Source organism: Oryzias latipes, chromosome 9, assembly GCF_002234675.1.
Source record: "Oryzias latipes chromosome 9, ASM223467v1".
In the NCBI taxonomy this organism is placed as follows: domain Eukaryota; kingdom Metazoa; phylum Chordata; class Actinopteri; order Beloniformes; family Adrianichthyidae; genus Oryzias; species Oryzias latipes.
Window position 1 is genome coordinate 675,023 of NC_019867.2, and position 19,978 is coordinate 695,000.

The 19,978-nt window shown below is 49.3% G+C and overlaps 2 protein-coding genes across 3 annotated transcripts in view; one reads left to right on the top strand and one right to left on the bottom strand.

The window, feature by feature from the left end:
* Positions 1–1,972: 1,972 nt before the first annotated feature.
* LOC101160053 (heterogeneous nuclear ribonucleoprotein H2) lies at positions 1,973–4,685 on the top strand. Its single transcript, XM_023958117.1, has 9 exons — positions 1,973–2,281; positions 2,562–2,691; positions 2,753–2,908; positions 2,988–3,122; positions 3,245–3,383; positions 3,594–3,718; positions 3,817–3,902; positions 4,072–4,207; positions 4,280–4,685. Exons 1-9 carry the CDS (start codon positions 2,090–2,092, stop codon positions 4,333–4,335), a joined length of 1,155 nt encoding a protein of 384 aa, XP_023813885.1. The 5' UTR covers positions 1,973–2,089; the 3' UTR covers positions 4,336–4,685.
* Positions 4,686–6,544: 1,859 nt separating this feature from the next.
* rufy3 (RUN and FYVE domain containing 3) overlaps positions 6,545–19,978 on the bottom strand; it is a 14,668-nt gene continuing 1,234 nt past the window's right edge. The window contains exons 1-17 of one of the 2 annotated variants that reach the window (XM_023958127.1): positions 16,364–17,087; positions 12,511–12,684; positions 12,286–12,403; positions 12,111–12,212; positions 11,925–12,048; positions 11,773–11,837; positions 11,491–11,556; positions 11,356–11,425; positions 11,193–11,282; positions 10,995–11,078; positions 9,337–9,504; positions 9,059–9,156; positions 8,380–8,499; positions 7,864–8,115; positions 7,768–7,795; positions 7,625–7,702; positions 6,545–7,542 (exon numbers count right to left, since the gene is read on the bottom strand). In XM_023958127.1, coding sequence (XP_023813895.1) covers positions 7,399–7,542; positions 7,625–7,702; positions 7,768–7,795; positions 7,864–8,115; positions 8,380–8,499; positions 9,059–9,156; positions 9,337–9,504; positions 10,995–11,078; positions 11,193–11,282; positions 11,356–11,425; positions 11,491–11,556; positions 11,773–11,837; positions 11,925–12,048; positions 12,111–12,212; positions 12,286–12,403; positions 12,511–12,684; positions 16,364–16,541 — 1,959 coding nt within the window. In that variant the 5' untranslated portion in view covers positions 16,542–17,087 and the 3' untranslated portion in view covers positions 6,545–7,398. Of the gene's footprint in view, positions 7,543–7,624; positions 7,703–7,767; positions 7,796–7,863; positions 8,116–8,379; positions 8,500–9,058; positions 9,157–9,336; positions 9,505–10,994; positions 11,079–11,192; positions 11,283–11,355; positions 11,426–11,490; positions 11,557–11,772; positions 11,838–11,924; positions 12,049–12,110; positions 12,213–12,285; positions 12,404–12,510; positions 12,685–16,363; positions 17,088–19,978 lie in introns of those variants that run through there. The other variant, XM_023958126.1, reaches the window with a different exon arrangement.

Below are 19,978 nucleotides of genomic sequence, written 5' to 3' on the forward strand. Positions count from 1 at the left end.
ATACTTGACATACTTTTCAAAACATGATTACTGTGTTGTGTTGAAAGGTAGCATAAATATATTAAGACTGGTTTTTAATTTCTTTCCAGGTGCTCTGGATGAGGCTTTGATTACATCCATGACTTAGAAGCCAAGTTCCTTTGCTGGAGCCAGGAGACGATGTCATGGCGGACAAAGAGTTCCTCGTTCAAGACCTGCTTACTGACATTGGATCTAAGATCATGATTCCACCTTTTAAGCTTTCAGCTCCATCAGCAAGGAGGAAACAGAACAAACGCAGCCATCACCCGCCTCAGAATTATAGTGGAAAGAGTGATCAGCAGGATAAAGTCCTTTCACATCAGGGACTCTCCCGTGCCGCTCACACTGATGGGCAGTGTGAATCAGATCTGGCTTAACTGCCGTGTTTTGGCAAATGATCATGGACTTTTGTTTTGAAGAGTGAATTAATGTTTGGTATGTAAATAATGTATAATGTGCAAATAGTATGGAAAAATTTAGTGTTTCCACATATTCTTAAAATCTAATAAATATAATTGTTATATTCGTAATATTTTTCTGTTGAAATGAGACTTTGACTACACAAAAAAATTAGATGAACAAATAAAACAATTCTGGTCAAAATTGTGCCTCATTTAATTTTTAGGTATGCGTAACAACAACTGATTAATCACAACTCAAATAACATCAAACATTTACAATAAAAAATAACATTACAGATCAACAGTAAGACAGAAGGCTGAACTGATTGTTAAAGACAAGATAAGTGTAATTTAAGGTATGCATTCATGCATTTGCCATAATATATATCCAAGTTCTCTTTCTTTTCATCTCAGGGGGCTGCACCTGGCATAATCTGCTTCCAGATGCCATCATATATGGATCTGGCTGTGGTCCTACACAAGAGAAACACAACACACAAAAGTTAGACATAAGTGCATAACTACATTTAGATTTAATTCATTATATCTGCTGTAACCATAATTTGGTTAGTCATAAGATTAGAAAAAAAAACTTTCTGCATCCATCCAGTGATATCTGGAAACAATAAATTAAATAGGTTACAGTTAAGACATACTTATGTTGCTACATCAATGTAACATGAAACTATAACTTTCAGTAGGGTGACCAGATTTGAGTTTGTAAAAAAGAGGAGTGAAGTGAGTTTGTGAGTAATTGGTGTTCAGAGCTGCGTACATAAAGCAAATATGATTACATTTCATCTATGTTCAATGTTATTTTATTATATAAGTATCAAAAAAGAGGACATGTCCAGGAAAAGAGGACGTATGGTCACCCTAGTTTCAGAAAAATAAGTGAAGAAAGTGCCGCAACCGCAGCAAAATAAATGAACACGCATACGGGCAACTTAACATTTCTTATTTACAGCTTCACCAAATTTTTGGGTGTTATGTTAATCTCATGCCTTTTCACTTAAACATACACACAACATATTCACTGCGATGTGTTATACCTTATATTACAAATAACACCAGGATTTACAGTTGACGTAAACACACAGAGTTACTGTGATGCGGCTATGGCTAAGCTAGCTGAAGCTTACCTTGGTAATGGTGGATAAACTCTTCGTGGACGAATTTATATCCCTTGTCCAATTTATTTCCTTTAGTGGACGAATGCATCTTCACACTCTTCACCACATCGTCGCTGGTGAACTTCGGAACACAACTCAGGCTCTTCGAAAACACTCTAGGCTCTGCCATTCCTCTGCCAGCGAAGCACAAACCGGAACTATGTTTACACGTTGATGACGTACTTCCGGTTTTTGCGAAAAAGGTCTATTATTAAATATTTTGTATTTGTCTATTTTTAATTCAATCAAAGGGTTTCTTTTCTTCAGAAAGTCAACAAACTAAAAGAATCAACAACAAAACTGTTTGTAAACAATAATCATGTTCTAACAGCGCTGTGTGCTTTTAATGTGAAAACCGGAAATAGAACAAGAAGTAACGTGACCGTGAAACTGTCGTGCCCCGTCCTTGACTGTCACGGGCCCACGTGAGTGCGTGAAGCCGCTCTCATAGGAAACGCGGCCGGCTGTTGCGACCCTCCGGTTCCGTGTCCGGTAATGATGTCCGGTAAATCGTTGTTGCTGCTACAGCGCAGCCTCGCGGGGGCAAAACGGCTCCCAGCGTGTTTCAGAAGCGGCGGCGGCGTGCCGCCGGTCCGAACCCTGGCGTCCCGGGCCGTGTGTCTGCGGGCGCTGCGCCCGCTTCTGCCCGCCGGGACGCGCTGGCAGCCCCGCTTCTTCTCCAACAAGGTGAGCCCGGAAAACCGAATCCTCCGGTTCCCGGGATGAACGTGTAACGGGAGGTGCGGTGAGCTTTGATGTTTTCCGGAATAAAAATGTGTTTATAATCGTCTGGAAACTAAACATCAAAAGATGCCGTCACTTCCGGACCCTTTAGAAATAAGAGGACACCACTGCGGTCCTCTCTGGGGGGGTGTTGTGTGTGTGTGTGCGCGCGCGCGCGTGCTTGCGTTCTCCTCAGGGATGTATTTGCTGCGTCACTCATCCAGATCATGGCCTCCTCCTTCAGGGAGGGGACCAGGAGGCGTACCCGCCGCTGCCGGCCTATGACCAGCAGGAGAGCAGGGAGGTGTTCATCGTGCAGGTGAGAGGCCTGCCCTGGTCCTGCACGGTCCACGAACTCCTGCACTTCTTCTCAGGTGAGTCTGAGCGGGACGGGTGAGGATGGGTGAGGACGGGGCTGACCCCCGTCTGCTGCAGACTGCAGGATCCGCGACGGGGAGAGGGGCGTCCACCTGACCTTGGACCGGCTGGGGAGGCCGTCGGGCCGGGCCTTCATCGAGATGGAGCACGAGGAGGACGTGAGCAAAGCTCTGGAGAAGCACCGGCAGTACCTGGGTCCGCGGTACGTGGAAGGTCAGTCCGTCCCGCTCCGTCTGCTGCAGTTCCGGACCAGAACCAGAACCGCTTTACAGAGAACGCCGTCTGTGCTCAGTGTCCGAGGTGACCAACAGCGACGCCGAGACCATCCTGCAGCATGTGGCCCCGCCCGCCGCCGAGGACGGCGTGGTCATGCTCAGAGGACTCCCCTTCTCCTGCACCCAGGACGACATCCTCCTCTTCTTCTCAGGTTCCTCTCCTTCATCAGGGTTGTTTGAACGGGGCGATGTGTTCGTGTCCCTGCACGGGACGCGGACATCGCAGCGCAGACGCAGCAGATCTGTCCGCCTGCTCTCATGGTGCTCCTCTCAGGGCTGGACGTCGTGGAGAACGGGATCACCATGGTGACGGACGGCAGAGGAAGGAACTCGGGCGAAGCCTTCGTGCAGTTTACGAGTCAGGAAGTGGCGGGAAAAGCTTTGCAGAAACACAGAGAGCTGATGGGACACAGGTGAGGCCCCGCCGTCCGGACCTGGACCTGTTCTGGTCCCGAGGATTTACGTCTGAACGCAGACCGGCCTTCGCCTCCGTTAAACTCCTCTTCTCAAAGTTGATATTTCCCGCTGTAAACTCCCCCGGGAGAAGATTTGTCTTCGGTCTTTGGATCCTCCCGAGCGCCTCTGATGAACTGAAAGGTCCGTGTTCTGTCCGTCCTGCTTAGATACGTGGAAGTGTTTCCCAGCAGAAGCAGTGAGATCCGCTCCACCTGGAAGAGGAGGAGTTCACTTCCCCCTCAGAGCGCCTCCCCACCCGCCGGCAGGCCGGCGTCTGCGCCGCACAGAGCCGGTGAGAGGGCGCCGCTCTTCCAAAGCCGCCAGGCTTTTATTTTGGTGACGTCTGGGCTCCTCCTTCAGCTGTTCAATCCTAACTTCAAGCCGCTTCAGTTTCTCCTCAGAGCTCGGAGGCCAACAGCCACTTCATCCACATGAGAGGGCTGCCCTTCCAGGCTTCAGGGGAGGACATCGTCAAGGTGGGACACCAGCGGACGGCTCATCAGGAGCCGGAGAAAACTGCTTTTCCTGGCGTTTTCCCGCTAAATCAGGAGCTAAAATCCGAACCTCAAACCTGCACTGAATGTTGTAGATGTGTGGGCTGCTTTAAATCCTCGGGGGAAGTGACGCTTTCATTCCCTCCTGCAGTTCTTCTCTCCGTACGTCGTGTCAAAGATCATGATTGAGTGCAGGCCGGACGGTCGGACGAGCGGCGAGGCCGACGTTTACTTCAGCTGCCACAGGGACGCCGTGGCGGCCATGTCCAGGGACCGCACCAACATGGGTACGGACAAGAAGCTCTTCTGATCCTGAGCTCCTCCTGTCAGGTTAACGTGATGTTCCTCCTCACTTTCAGGTCATCGGTACATCGAGTTATTCCTGAACTCTGCACCCGACTCGGACCAATGCTGACAAACTGCACAAAACTACAGACAAACATCCCATCGTCCCCTCCATTATTTTACCTCTGTTAGAAATGTTCCAACATGCAGAACATGCAAAGAACATGTGCAGGACATGTACGGACTGTCCTCTTAACAGTAAAATGAAATCACACCAAGCTGAGGTCTGTATTTGAATCCCTCTGCAGTTCCAAAGGAGGACACTAGGCGGCGAAAGTGGACATTTCACTTCAGAGAAGGCCCTAAAGAAGAAGAAACTCGCTAATGTTAGCATTAGCATGCTACATTTTAAAGGAGAAGTTTGTGATTTACGGTATGTTACATCGATATTTCATTAAAGAAAACTAAAATATTTATTGACTGCGGTCTGCTGCCCCGCATGTGTCAGGAGGAGATAAACGGAGAAGTTTGTTGTTCTGTACTGCGCGTGCGCACAAACGCCTCGCGCTCGGGTCCAGCCGCTGTGTCGTGCTGTGTTGTACTTTGTTGTTTAGTAACATCCTTTGATCTACAGACTCAGTCCGGTTTTTTCTGAATCTTCTACACGGAACCAGAACCCACCGTCCTCTGAACAAACACGGACCACAAAAACCGGACTTTAATCGGTTTATTTCTAAAGAAAACTGACCGGAAAACGAAGTTCTGCTGCGGAGAAGAAGCGGGCGGTAAACGTGGTAATGCTCAAAAATTAAGATTCATTAAAACTACAAAAGGAAATTCAAGTTTAATGGTAAAGTAGTTAATAAAATAAAACCACTTCGTCGCGTTCAAATGTTTTTTTTTTAAACATTCTGGGTCTTTAAACACCCGCTGGTTCCTCCAAACGACATTTTTATCTTTCCTTTGATGAATATTTAATAGTTTGTCCTCTAAGTCAATGATTCATTATTTTTATTAAGAGTTTATTTTGTGCAGCTTCTCAAATCAAAGAGCTCACAGACTGAAATAATAGTTGTGACCACAAGGGGGCGCAACAGAGAGCGTTTCTCTTGTTTTTTAGTGAACATTTGCAGAATACATTTCAAAAATGTAATATTTATAACAGTACAAGAACATACTTCTAATACAAATCACATTTAAACTTATGAAATTCTTAACTACTGAGAACAAGAATCTAAAAACCATGTATCTTGTAACCCTTGTGCTATCCTAGGCACTGTAACATTGGGAGTTGGGTCATCTAGACCCACTAGACAGTGCTCTGAACCTTTTCTCTTCAATGATTTGTGATCTTCACTGGTGTCCATGGATTACATGAAATCTTTCCACCTTTATCCACCTTTGTCATGGTAGGAAGAACACCTCAATGGAAGGGGGGGGGGGGGGTCATCTAAGATAGAACAAGGGTTACACACACAGCGGTAATAAAGAATGACCGAATAAAACAAAACATTCAGAGGGAAAATCAAATGTGAGGGTTAACTTCTGTCACTAATCAAAAGATGTTCAGATGTTTATCACTTTTGGTGAAGCAGGAATTAGTTTGGAATTTTGCTGCAGATCCAGTTTCAGGACAAAGAATTGAGCTGTTTTATTAACAAATGTACTTTTGTGAAAATGAAATGTAATCATGAATATAAACATAAAAAAACAGCATCACAATCTTTGTGTTCAAAACTATGAAAACCAAATATTACGTTTTTGGAATAAAGTTGAAAATCAGCAAATAGTCGGTGATGAATTTGTGGAGGTTTCCCATAATTTTTAAGTGAATTCACAAGAATTAATGAGAAAATGTTTCTGGCAGAAAGTAGTTATATTGTATACTTATAAATGTTATATTTATAAGTATATTTATGTATTATATTCTGCAAATTTTCAATTAAAAAACAAAAACTTCATGCCGAAATAAAAGGACTTGTCATTAGAACTGTATTTTATTCTTGGATTGTTATGTTATACTTTTATATTCTGCAAATGTTCAATAAAAACAAACTTAAAGCTTAAATAAACTACTACACACTTTGTCTGCCTCCAAGGCCGTCAATGCGCGACAGAGACACCTGATTGGTCAGAATCTGGACCAATCAGCAGCTGTTGGAAGGCAGATTTGACACCAAGATGAACCCTCGAACGCAAAATCAAAGATAGGGAGAAAAGCGAGATGAGACACAACGCATGAAAACATTTGTTTGAAAACGCTAAAATGTAATATTTTCTTTTGTTACTTTGTTTTCTTGGAATGAATTGGCATAAATATCACTTCATAGAAACGCAGATATAAGCAGAGGTTTTATCAAGAAGGTCTTCCAACCGAAGCAAATCAACCATAAGAATCATGAGAAGAACTTTCAGACCGGATCACAACCACTGGTTCTGATGACTTGTTGGTGGGAGGAGGGCGTGTTCTTCAGCAGAGAAAGGAAAGAGGGGAACAGAACCTTAAATGTAGGAACTTTGGATCTCATGGTTCTGTTCATGCAGACAGAACTTGTGAAGAACGTCGGCTTTGATCCGTGCAGCAGAGAAAAAAAGCCGCTGTGGGTTTCAGACCAGAAACTGAACTTTGAGTCTTCAACCCTCTTTGGAGTTTCAGGACATCCAGAACTGGACCAGAATCCAGAAGAACATCAGAAGAACCCAGATCCAGATCTTCACCATCATCATCTTCACTTCCTTAGAAACTCTCTTCTGTATTTTAACAAACATTCTGGTTTTATTGATCTCATCTGCTTCTCTCACTGGTTAGAAATGATTTGAATAAATGATCCATATTTCTACATTTATTTCTCTACAGACTCTTCATTTCCACCATGAATACAGCAGATTCTCCAGAATAATCCCCGTTACTAAAAGCTCAGATTAGATTTGTGCAGATGAAGCAGTCGCCTTCATTTCCAGATGTTCCTTCAGAAGCGTTTGGCCTCCACCGGCGTCCAGAGCAAACGCCGAAGACGAGGGTCTAGCTTCAGCCAGACGCTGGCGCCAGACGCTCCTGGATCATCAGGACCAGCAGGAGGCGGGAATCCAGGCTGAAACTGACCGTAAAGAGGTTCCGGTTCCACAAAGCGCCGTTTTCCTCCAATGCCAGGCCTAAGCAGCAGCGGCCTGCGGATGCCGCGCCGGCGTGCGCTCACGTGGGCGAGGAGCCGTACTGCAGCAGCAGCTGGGCGTAGCAGGCGCTGCACACCGTCTCCGGGAGGATGGAGGACGGCAGCGGCAGCTCGTTGGAGACGCAGCTCTGACAGAAAACGCCGCTGCAGTTCTTACAGCGTTTCTGCAAGAGAGCACAGAGTTCACGCCGTCAAGGCCCGCCGATCCACGGTTCTGGAAGATGCTTTGTTCAACCGCCAACCTACCTTTGTCCTGTCCAGAGACTGCACCTCCTCACACATGGCGCAGATGGAGGGCGGAGCCGTCTGCAGACCGCTCTCCTCCTGCAACGACACAGACGCTCAGCTCAGGAGCCAACGCCAGCGCGGGCGGCGCCGTTACTCCTCACCTGTTCGTCCTGACGAGGAGACGAAGACCTTCACAGAAGGAGAAGAACGTCAGCGGTCTTCCCGCAGAACGAACCGACGTGCAGACGACCACTCACCGGCTGGAGCCGCTCCTGCCCGGCTCGCCGCTCCACGAGCGCTCCATCTCACTGCTACCTGGAGGCTCCTCTGAAGATGAGGAGGAGGAGCTCATCCTCGTCTGCTCCTCGCCATCGCAGCCGGGCGGCTGACCTCCTGTGGGTCCCGGCTCCGCCCTCTCCGGCAGGGAGGGGTCGGCCTGTTTGCCGGCAGCGCCCAGACTGGGAGGCTCCGCCTTTCGCTCTTTTCTCAGCTCCGACTCCAGATGAGACCTGAAGGAGAAGTTTGTGGATCACCTCGGAAAAAACAGCGACTACCGTCAGAAAAACCTGAAGGAGCAGAGCTTCTCCAAGCACATGTGTCAGCATGAACACGCGTGTGGCCTTCCACACCTCAATCATTAAAAGATAAACCTTCCATGAAACTGGAAGCCCAACCTCATTTCCCGTTTACCTGTCGGCACTGAAACGGCGCCTCCTACGGGCGCAGAGCCGTGTTCAGACCTGTGAGTCATGTGACGAGGGGCGGGGCCACACCTGCATCTCCTCAGCTGCTCCACCTCCACCTGCAGACTCATGATCTTGTCTCCAAAGTCGCGTTTGAAGAGGCGGTTGGCCTCCAGCGCCAGGGCGCGCTCCCTCTCGGCGTGCTTGCATCTGGGTCGGGGGGGGGGGGGTGAGCGCATTAAAGCAAACTGATGGTGGAACCAAAGAAAAAGCGGAAGGACGGACGGCGAAGCAGACTCTTTTCAGGAGCGCTTTATTAGCCGGACCACAGTTTACAGCAAGGTTCACACGCTCAGATCCATCCCATCATTCCCGTCTCTCCACCAGAGCCCCCCCACGCTGCAGACGGCCTGAACTCCCCCCGTTAGCCAAAGAAGCAGAAATGAGAACGTTTGAGGATTAAGTGGAAGTAAAACCCGAAGGCTGAAGCAGCAGGAAGCCGACACAGAGGAAGCATCTCAGCCGGGGGGGGGCAGGACTGCGCAGCCACTCCTGCAGCTGCAGCTACGGCTTCAGCTGCAGGAGCTTCCCGGCTGAAGTGCTCAGATTTCTGGCCTGCTTCACCAAATGTTTGTCGCTGAGCGTGAAGACGAACAAACGAGGAAACAAAAGGATGAGAACGGACACGGTGGGGGGGCAGAGAGAGAAAAGTGAGAGGTTTGTGCTGTGAAAGCGTCACGTCAAAGCGGCACACCTGCAGCCTCCTCACCTGCTCTCCAGCTGCTTCACCGTCCCCGACATCTGGCTGATTTTGTCCTCCAGGCGAGCGATGACCTCCCCCTTCTGCTTGGAGCTGCTGTCTGCACTCTGAGGAAGAGGAGAGCAGTGAGAGGAGCTCCTTCATCATCAGCCCCCACCAGAGCAGCACATGTTGGCATGGAAACCAAAGATCAGGAGACGATGCTGCTGCAGGAGATGCCAACGGCAGGAACCCCGGCGGTAACCGTGGTAACCACGCTCCCCCTCTGCAGCTGGTCTGAAACCCACCTGAGACTTGTGGCTGAGCTGCTGGTTGATGGTCCGGAGGTCGTCCAGCTGCTGCCGGAGCTCCATCAGAGCGTCCTGCTTCTCACAGACGTCCTTCTCCAGCATCTTCATGGACATCTCCATCTCCTGCTTCATCCCGATCTGCACCTCCAGCTCCCGCTCCACGTCCTGCAGATCAGGGGCCTCATTTATAAAACTTTGCGTAGGATTTGCGTCAGAAGTGGCGTACGGATGAAACATAGGACGTGCGTACGCACAGAAATATTGGGATTTATAAACCGTGCGCACGCACATCCTACGCATCTTTCCCTTAATAAATCACAACCGATTCTAAATGCAGCGCAGCTTTTGCGGCTTCATGACACGCCCATAGTTGCCCATAAATAGTCCGTGAAAACGCCCACAAATTAATATTCATGGCTTGCTAAACCATGGCACACACAGAGGGGAAATCAAAAAAACGTAACTTCACTCAATGTGAAGTAGAAGTTATCGTTGGCGAGGTGGAAAAGAGGAGAAAAGTGTTGTTTGGAGGGCACAGTGTGGGCATTACTAATGCCAAAAAGGCACGTGAGCGGCAAACGGTGGCAGACGCCGTAATGCTGTAGCCTCACAACCTCGGACCGTGGCCGAAATAAAAAAGAAATGAAAGAAATGATCGGACATCAAAGTCGAGGCAAAAAAACGTCTAGCGCTGCATCGGCAGAGTGTGTCTGCCACGGGGGGGGGAAAGGGGACACCGGAGCTGACCCCTCTTGATGAGAGACTGGCGGCTATTGGGGAATCCCTATCGGCGTCCCCTCCGTCTCAGTCACCTCGGTGACTGAGACGGAGGGGACGCCGACGCACCGGGTGACACAGGTAAGAGAAATAATTAAAATGAATGCAGTCAAGTCACATGTATGCAGGCTACACAATTACAGTTTATTAATATAGAACAATTTTATTTTAGTTGCTGGGTGTTCCAGCGGGGCCAGTGGTTACGATGCTGCAGCTGAGCAGCCGTCTGGACCCAGCGTCTCCACGGCACGCGGCTCTCAACCCTCCAGCAGTGGGCGCGTCCTCACCGATGCAGTCCTTGAAATGCAGAGGGAAGTCAGTAGTTCAATCAGAGAGGTGGCCAAGGAGTTGGGCGAAATCAAGACTGACTGAAATAAACTGCACGATGAGGGAATTCTTAAATAAATAATATTTTCCACACCTCTTTTTCTTTATAAGCGACGCATCACTTCCAAACGCTGGCGCACAGCAGCAGCAAATGGCTCAAATGCGTGGGGATGGGGTTCAGGGTCGGGGCCAACACAGCAATCAGCGCCAGGGGGTAGAGGCACGTTTTTAAGCTGTGCCACATTGTGTAGCACAGCACATGCCAGCACGATTTGGCACACACTGTCACTTTCACGTGTTTCTTCCATCTGCCGACGGTGTCGCCGTTTCTCATTTCACCCGTTTTTGTGCGTACGCCTGGGTCAGAGCGTGGAGGACCGCACATTTTCCCGTCAAGTTTGCTTTTTATAAATCTCAACTATTGCGTAGAGAGTGGCGTACGCCTTCTTTTGTGCGTACGCAACGTTTATAAATGAGGCCCCAGCTCCTGATCAGACCCCCCCCCCCTCGCGGGCAGAGGGAGCAGCGGCTCCGGCAGGAGCGGCACTCACCAGCCGGAGCAGAGTTTCCTCCTTCAGCTGCTTGCGGGTTTCGGTCAGCGCAGAACCGTCGGCTGCCGGGTCTCCTCTGGCTGACTGGAAGCACAAAGACGTGCTTTCAGACGCACAACCAGAACCAGAACCAGAACCTCACACCGGAGAGTTCAACGGCGCCTTGAGAAGCACCGATGCAGGTCCTGCCCGGCTCACCTTCCTGGACTCCAGCTGGAAGGAGCTCTCCTCTTTGACTCTCTCCACGTCTTCTTGTAGCGTGATGATGCGGTTGTTCGCCACCGCGAGCTGAGGAGACCAGCCACAGAAGGATGACACGCCTGACACTTCCTGTTCTCGCAGAGGGAAGCCGCCGACTCACCTCTTCGGTCAGCTTGGTGTTGGCCTTCTCCAGAGCGTCCACCTTGGCCTGCAGGTTGTTCACGGAGGCGCTGAAACCACAGGAGCCGGTGAGTCACGGACCTCAGGGGGAGGAGCCCCCCCCCCGCTGACTCACCTTAAATGTCTGTTCAGCTCCTCCACGTAGTTCTTCTGATCCAGGATGGCCGTGATCTGACCGTCGCTGTCCGAACACAAACCACATCGTCAGCCAACCGCCACCGCGCTCCAGCTCCAGGTCAGAGCGGCTCCGCCCATTCAGGACTTCCTGTCTGCTCTACGTTTACGTTAAACGCCACCGTGCAGAACTCTGGCCCAGTTCTCTGGGACACCTGACCTGGATGGACTGGCCCCGCCCCCTGACACGCCCCCCACCCCGCCCCAGTTTGTAGGAACTTACCCCTCTGCGCTCTTGCTACTGTGTCCTCCATCCTTGAGGTACATGGAGAAGTCAATCACCCCGACCTGCAGAGAGGAGAGTTCAACCTGTGACGATGGGATGTGGGGGCGGAGTCAGACAGATGCCAGCCCCTCCTCTCCTGGGCGACACACCTGCGAGTCCAGATCTTCTCCCTTCATGCACAGGTTAGCATCGATGACGTTCAGCCCGACCAGGAGGCCGGCGATGACGGCGCCCTCCTCCTCCATCATCAGGGCGTTCGGCTCGTAGAATTCACTGCGGGGGGGAGACCAGCGTGAGTCCAGAACCGGAGGGAGGGCGCGGCGTCAGGTACACACCTGAGCAGGTCCTTCCTGTTGATGATGGTTTTCATGTAGTCGGAGAGCTTCTTCTGCATCAGCGCCAGGCGTAACCAAGCACGGCCGCGCCCCAGGGGGGTTCTGACGCCAAACAGGAACGTTTAAAACACTGAAAAGCTCACCCGTCACTCGGAGAACGCTCGGACAGACTGACCTGAGGCCTGGCAGGTCCTTGACGCTGGCCGTGATCTCTCCTGCTTCAGGCGTCAGCTTCTCAACCAGCTCCAACGCCCCCCAGAAGGACTTGTTCTGCCCCAGGAAGGTCTTCTTAGCTGACACACACAGCATGGACAGCTTTATTTCAGCCGGTCAAAAGCAGAACCCAGAAGAACTTCTGACAGGTTCAGAAGGACTTTCAAAGGAGGAGGACAGGACCTACTCTTCAGCCCGTGCTTCAGGCAGTGCTCCATCACCACGAAGAACTGCTGCAGCGGCGCGTAATCCGAGTCCAGCGTGCGTCCCAGGTTCAGGGCGGACTCGATCAGGCCTTTGATGCTCAGCTTGGCCATGTTCATCAGGTTGAGCCGCTCGATTGCGACTGGATCCTTAGGATCTGGAGAAACATCCGGTCAGAGAACGGGAAGCTGAAAGTTCAGCTGAAATGCAGAGAATCAACTGTTTTTTCTGATCGTTGATCGGTGAAGTCCCAAACCGGTCCGACCGTGTGGTCTGCAGGCCTCTGGATGCATGTGGACGGAGGTCCACAGCTACCACACGTCTCACCTGTCTGCCGTGTCATGCTTTTGGTATGTTAAAAGACGTCGTCTCCCTGGCAACCAGAGTTAGCCACGCCCACATCCTAACAGTGAGAACATGAGCGGTCGTGTCGCCGTCTCTCTGAGACAGACGTTCTTTAATGCTGATTGGATAAAGTATGTACGATTTTGAATGGAGTTTTCTCCAACTATGAGACCATGATTTGGACCAGGTCACCATGGAAACCATCGGCATGATGCAGAGAAAATCATTGGACGCCGTCTCCCCACCCTGACGGACATCTGCTCTGCACGCTGCATCACTAGCGCTCAGAACATCATCAGGGACAGGACCTGTCTGACCTGCTGCCCTCTGGGAGGGGCTACAGAGGCATCAGAACCAAAACCACCAGACTCAAAAACAGCTTCTTTCCATAAACAATAACCAAACGCACAGATGAAATCCATCCTTCTGTCCACAACGTCAACACTCTACCTCATTGCTACCCCTAATGTCTGACATCTTTACACACAAATTTCAGACATTCAATCAATCAAACTTTATTTATAAAATAGTGCTTTTCATGTAGTTGTGCAGCTCGAAGCGCTTTAACATTAAAAACAGATAACACACAATATTACAGCAACAACCCAACCCACCCTTTACCCTCCCCACTCCCCTCCATTAAAACATGTGACCCATGGCCCCCACGTAAAAGGAAAAATGACTATGTAACTGTAAACAAACAAACAAGTAAGGCTCTGCTCTGCTGTGGGGAAACGGTATTTGGGAATCTCTTCATACCAGGAGCCAGCCTGGTCATGGGAGCAACGTCACAGCGCCCCCCCAGACTGGGACAACACTGGGGTCCACTTCACAGCCGTGAGGCTGCAAACTTAGACCCCAGCCGCCCCAGCAAGGGCAACAACTGCAGCAACAACCACCGACCGAGCCGGCAGCCCTGGAGGAAAAGATCCCCACAAGAAACACTGGAGCTGAAATCACGAGATGCTAAAATTAAAGACATAACATGTGTATAAAAACATAAAACTGAGAATAAGATGCATAAAATGAAAATAAATACATAAAATAGCCTGTACTAAAACTAATAGAATAAATTAGCAGTTAAAATCAACTAAAAGCTAAATTATAAAGGTGGGTCTTGAGCCTCTTCTTAACAACCTCTACAGTCTCTGAGGTTCTCCGGCAGACTGTTCCACAGGTGAGAGCCTGACGGTGGAACGAAGCCTCGCCACAAGTCAAGTCAACTTTCTTTATGAAGCGCTTTTAAAACAGCAGAAGCTGACCAAAGTGCTTAACAATGCAGAATAAAAACAAAACAACAAACTAAAACAAACAGAATAAAATCAATAAAAATCGATACATTAAATAAAATTAAATAAAACCAATAAAAACATCAACTCATACTGAGTTAAAAGCCAGGGAGAAAAGGTGAGTTTTTAACTTGGATTTAAAATCATTCAGTGAACGGGCCCGCCTAACCTGCATAGGGAGTTCATTCCCCAAGCTGGGCCAGCAACAGCGAAGGCTCCGTCCCCTCTGAGTTTCCGCCGTGTCCTTGGCACATCTAGGAGTTGTTCTCACCTTAGGAACAACTTGGGCTACGATCACACTGCAGGGCTTAATGCTCAATTCAGATTTTTTGAAAGAATCCCATTTTTCTGCAAGGCCGTTCACATTTCCAATTAAATGTGAACTTTTATGATCTCCTGTGTGACCGTGGAATGACCCAGAAGTGACCCGCATGTGCAGAACTCAACGGTGAACGACGTCACTGTTGTTTATGAACATAGCTAACGTTAGCATGGATGTCAACAACAGTGTTGTCAACAGCTGAGCTCTTTTTAATACATTTATTTTCACAAAGGAGCAGCAAAGTTACAATCTTCTCATTTTAAGAAGGCATTGGAGCCAGGGTCATCTGGACCCACTGTAGTGGAATGGGGATGTGTGTGTGTGTGTGTGTGTGTGTGTGTGTGTGTAAGAGACAGGAGAAGAGCGCTGGAGGGAGTGAGGGGGGCAGCGGGGGCGCACATTCATGTTGTGTGTTAGGACGAAGGAGAACGGTGATAAAAGAAGGTTTCCCCCAGAATAAATGCGATGGACTCTTTATTAACCCGTTCTGGAGAATCTGAGGGTCCAAACGGGGAAGTGAACCCGGAGGAGGATCCACCTTCTGTCCCCCGTCCTTCTGACCACGATCGGAAAGGGGGAAAAGTCATGGCGGGGAAGGTTCAACGCCACGCTCGGCCATTTAGCTGGAAATGTTTTCAGAAACCGCCCGGATGCGATCAGAGCCCTGGAGTTTGGCCTGAATGGAGCTGTCACTCCAAATATGAATCAATGGGTGACCTCACTTCCCTTCCACTGACTGGTCTTTAATTGGAAAAGTGAACAAAAAAAAATCAGATTTTTTGCAAAAATGGGAATTGAGCATTAAGCCCTGCAGTGTGAACGTAGCCTAAGAGGTCAGAGGAGCTCAGGGTCCCCGAGGGCTCAAACATCATTTAAATAAGAAGGCCCAAGACCAGAAAAACATTCATAAACCCCCATCCAGTTCCAGACCAGGAAAACAAACATGGATATATGTGTCTGCAGGTGGATGACCAGAAGGGGGCGGAGCTTGTGGCCCCGCCCTACGTCACAACTACGATCTTTCTTAACCAACATTTTTTCAACTGCACCTGATTCACAGCGATTTGAATAAAGAGAAACTCAGAAATGCAACTGTAAGCTTCATTTTTTCTGTAAATGTCCATCAACACGCCACAGGAACATGTTCAAAACACGCTGTCATGGGGGAGGGTCTTTAACTGTGTTTGAAAGAGCGAACAGCAGAGGCCTGAAAGAACGCTACGGTACCGCTATAGGAACCACGTTCTCCTGCCATCATGACGGGGATCTACCAGAACCTGGCAGTGATGAGACCGTCACACAGGAAGAACACGCCCATCTGCCACATGACGGCAACGAACACGAAGCCCCGTTCAGAACTTTCATTCATCTGCATCTTCCATGGTTGCCATGACAACAGCAGCAAAAGCGTTTTGATGATTTTTTAAATGTTTCCAAATGGTTAACGTTTTGGATCTTAAAAAAGAGAAACGATTCTTTAAGATGAAGCTGACTCATGTTGACAAAACATTTCCCAGCATGCTTTGCTGCTGTAAGACTGTAAGGCTCCACAGCTTTTGGACCCTCGAAAACGACATCAGAAACACAAAAGTACAAACTTCTGTAAAATTCAATAAAAAGCTCTTTTGATGACATTTAGAATCTAGTATTTCTGGGTCTGGTTCTGAGGTCGACCTGCATTAAAGTTATAAACGTGTTTGGGGAAAATCGGACCGGACCTTCGGCCAGAAACCCGTTCACCTGATGAACCGGGTCAGAAACCAGCTCCGATCCAACCAGCAGAGCTTCAACTTGTTCAGACCCTCCAACCGTTGGAGACGTCCGACTCCGCCACACCCTGGAGGAGCCGCTCCCCGCCCCCCCGAGCGGCCCGCTCGTACCTTCGTGGGCCGGCTCTGGGTCCGGCGTGAGCGAGATGTCGTTGAGCTCCCGCAGGCAGAGCCACTCTCCGTCCACGGAGACGCGAAAGTTGCAGAGATAGATGGTCTCCCTGGCGGCCTGCGTGATCTTGTCTGTGGTGGGGGTCGGGGTCTCGCTCTGGGGCGTCAGATCAGACATGATGACTCAGCGTTCGGAGGACAAACACACGAAGGAAGAACCACAAAAATAGGTGGAGCCCCTTTGTTCTGGGGGGGTGGATGACAACAAAAGATGAGGCCGGCCTCGGCGGCGGAGGCGGGTGATGGGAAAGGAGCCGCTTCCTCGTCTTTAAGGCTGCATCCTCCTCTCCTCCAGCACGCAGACGGGTGCAACGCGCCGCTGTCGCAGACGGCAGCCCTCCCTCCCTCCCTCCCTCTGCGTCAGCCCCCGCTGTCCCTTTGTGCAGACGGGGGCTCGAGATGCAAAGCTGCCTGAAATCACAGTCGCTGCCGGCTGGCTCCGATCGGACTGCCTGAGCGCTGCAGTGGAGGCTCTGGGAGGGTGTCGACCAAGATGGCCGACGGCAGTGCTGGGTTCAGCAGCGCGCGGTCACGTGAGCGGATGGTGCATGCGTAAAGCGGGGAGGGGTCCCCAGAGCGGCCAACCCGTCCTAACGATGCAGCAGAGGTGGTGCGTGAGCAGCATCCCACAGCTGAAACAGAGGCCTGCTGTCTGTGAGGATGGAGGCGGCGACCCGCGGCTGAACCCGCCCCTCAGGAGGACGCGCTCGTCTCCTCGTCAGCACAGCGCAAAGATTCTGGATTGATGATCTCCCAGAATTCCCCTGTGCCAGAACAGGCTGACACTGAACAACACAGACAATTACAGCCACAGACACAGCAGAACCAAACCTGTTCAGATAAACCCGTGACCAAACTCAGAGGACAGTTGGGACAAAGGTTGGTCAGGGAAGTGTCTCATCAGCCAAATCCAAAATCCATCAGAGCAGCATGAGGCCAAGCGGACCAGAACCCATGCTGGTCAGCCCGCATATAGATATATATTTCTGTGTATAAATGAATATTTCTGTGTATACAGTACATGTATTTTTCTGTGTATAGATGTATATTTCTGAATACAAATATATATTTCTGGGAATAAATGTATATTTGTGTGTACAAATTACTCGATGATGCTAAGGAAGGTGAAGCATCAGCCCAGGGCGACACGGGAGGAGCTGGTCAATGACCTGGAGAGAGCTGGGACCACCGTTTCCACGGCTACTATAAGTAATCCATTAAAACGTCACGGTTTAAGATCATGTATCGTACAGAAGGTTCCCCTGCTGAAGTCAGCCCATGTCCAGGCCCGTCTGAAGTTTGCCAATGACCAGCTTGATGATCCAGAGGATCATGGGAGAAAGTCTGGTGGTCAGATGAGACCAAAACAGAACTTATTGGTCTTAACTCCATTCGGCGTGTTTGGAGGAGGAAGAAGGAGGAGCATCATCCCAAGAACACCATACCTACAGTGAAGCACGGGGGTGGAAGCATCATGCTCTGGGGCTGTTTTTCTGACGACTGCACTGTATTAAGGAGAGGATGAAGGGGCTCTGGATTGGGAGATATTGGTCAAAAACCTCCTGACCTCAGTCAGAGCGTTGTAGACGGGTCGTGGTGGGTCTGTCAGCAGGACAATGACCCGAAGCACACAGCCAAGAAAACCAGGGAGGGGCTCCGTAAGAAGCAGATCAAGGTTCTGGAGTGGCCTAGCCAGTCTCCAGACCTAAATCCAATAGAGAATCTTTGGAGGGAGCCGAAACTGTTGCTCAGCGACAGACCCGAACCCTGACTGATCTAGAGGAGATCTGTATGGAGGAATGGGCCAAAATCCCTGCTGCAGTGTGTAGAAACCTAGTGAAGAACTACAGGAACCGTTGGACCTCTGGAACTGTTAACAAAGGCTTCTGGACCAAATATTAAAGTTGTTTAACTCAAGTGATCAAATACTTATTTGTCACAGTAATATACAAATAAATTGTTTAATAAAATCGTACAACGTGATTTCTGAATGTTTCTTCAGATTCTGTCTCTCACTGTGGAAATGCAGCTATGATGAAACATTTAGACCCCCCCATGTTTTCTAAGTGGGAGAACTTGCTGAATCACAGGCTGATCAAATACTTATTGACCTCACTGTATATTTCTGTGTATAAATGTATATTTCTGCTGTTTGTCTATAACTTTATTTTTGTTTTGAATGCTGGAAATAAAACATTTTTTAAATCCAAGATGAGAAGCAGTGATGTTTTTCTGTGAGCTTCACTAGCTAAAGCTGCAAAGATGAGTAAATCCAGAACTGTGGGTCGTTGACATGAAGGGGATTCTGACTTCAGCTCGATTCGACTTGATTCTGTCCCGCCTCCCACATGACGCAGCTGAGCTTTAAGCTTTCCAACGGAAATTCTATGCGTAAATGCGCCTTTCGGGCTTCTGCGATCAAAACCGTCACCGTCAGTTGCTACACAAATTTTTAAGACCGTTTCCGGGCTCTACGTAAAAAGACGCACAGTCATGGAATGTGTATTGAAAGTTAAACCAGTTGAACGTTGACCAATCAGGGACTTTGTTTTGGTAGTGACGTATGAGAGTGATGTCCCTTTCAGCTCGTGGAAGTTCCAACCATTTTTAAACGGATTAATGATTGCAGTTTGTTCCCGGCCGGAATTCTGTGACCCCAAGTCTTTCATTTGGGAATAGAGCTGTGAAAGCAAAAGTCTGGAGCCACAATTCATGAGATTTGCACTGCTGTGACATTTCACACCAAGTCTCCTCCACTGGCGGACATGGACTACTTAACAGTCTCTGCAGTTCTTTGTGCAAAATATCTCTGATCGGATCAAAGATCGGATTAGAATTGAACTGTGTAGAACTTTATTGATTAGAACAAAGGTTTCCATCCGCCACACCTTCAGTCAGAATAAATCATTTGGACATGCGCAGAACTCTCTAAAATACTGGAAACCGCCGTAGAAGAAGAAATATTGAGTTCTGTAGTAAACAAAGAAACCTGCAGCATAGAGCCAGATGATCTTCTACGCGTCATTTTATTATTGTTAGGATTATTATGAAGTGCCTGTCATCATTTTATTATTTCTTCTTGGTGGAACGGAGCTGGAAGAAGCCTTAGGATTAGGCTAATACGTGCTAACAACACGCACTTCCGGATGTGGGAATAACATCCACCTTTATTCCGTCTGGACACGCCTGGAAACATGAATTCACAGGATTGTTTCCACGGTTTCTCAGGACCGAGCAGCATCTCTGCATTCAAAGGCGCCTCCCTCAGCTCACACACCGTCCCAGAGCCGCTCCTCTGCTCTGAGGCCCGGTTCTACGGAGTCCAGCAGCACTTGCAGCGGTCCAAAGCCTCCTCCGGAGCCACGCCCTAACAAAGGACTCTCCCCAGCCCGCAAACACGAAGCTACGAGTCTGGCTGCTCTGCTCAGAGACACGGTTAGCTGAGGTGGAGCGGGCGGCCGGTCCTGTTGGTGCTCCAAAGCCTCCTCTGGAGCCACACCGTCTATGCATGACCTAAACCAGAGCAGGAATCACCCACGGTCAGAATAAACGCTT

What these genes read in the sequence shown, in the direction of transcription:
- LOC101160053 (XM_023958117.1), top strand. Translation starts at nt 2,090, where the DNA reads ATGATGTCCGGTAAATCGTTGTTGCTGCTACAGCGCAGCCTCGCGGGG. An exon ending in CATCCTCCTCTTCTTCTCAG is followed by an intron (nt 3,123 to 3,244) that starts GTTCCTCTCCTT and finishes TGCTCCTCTCAG; the next exon opens with GGCTGGACGTCGTGGAGAAC. An exon ending in CAGGGACCGCACCAACATGG is followed by an intron (nt 4,208 to 4,279) that starts GTACGGACAAGA and finishes CCTCACTTTCAG; the next exon opens with GTCATCGGTACATCGAGTTA.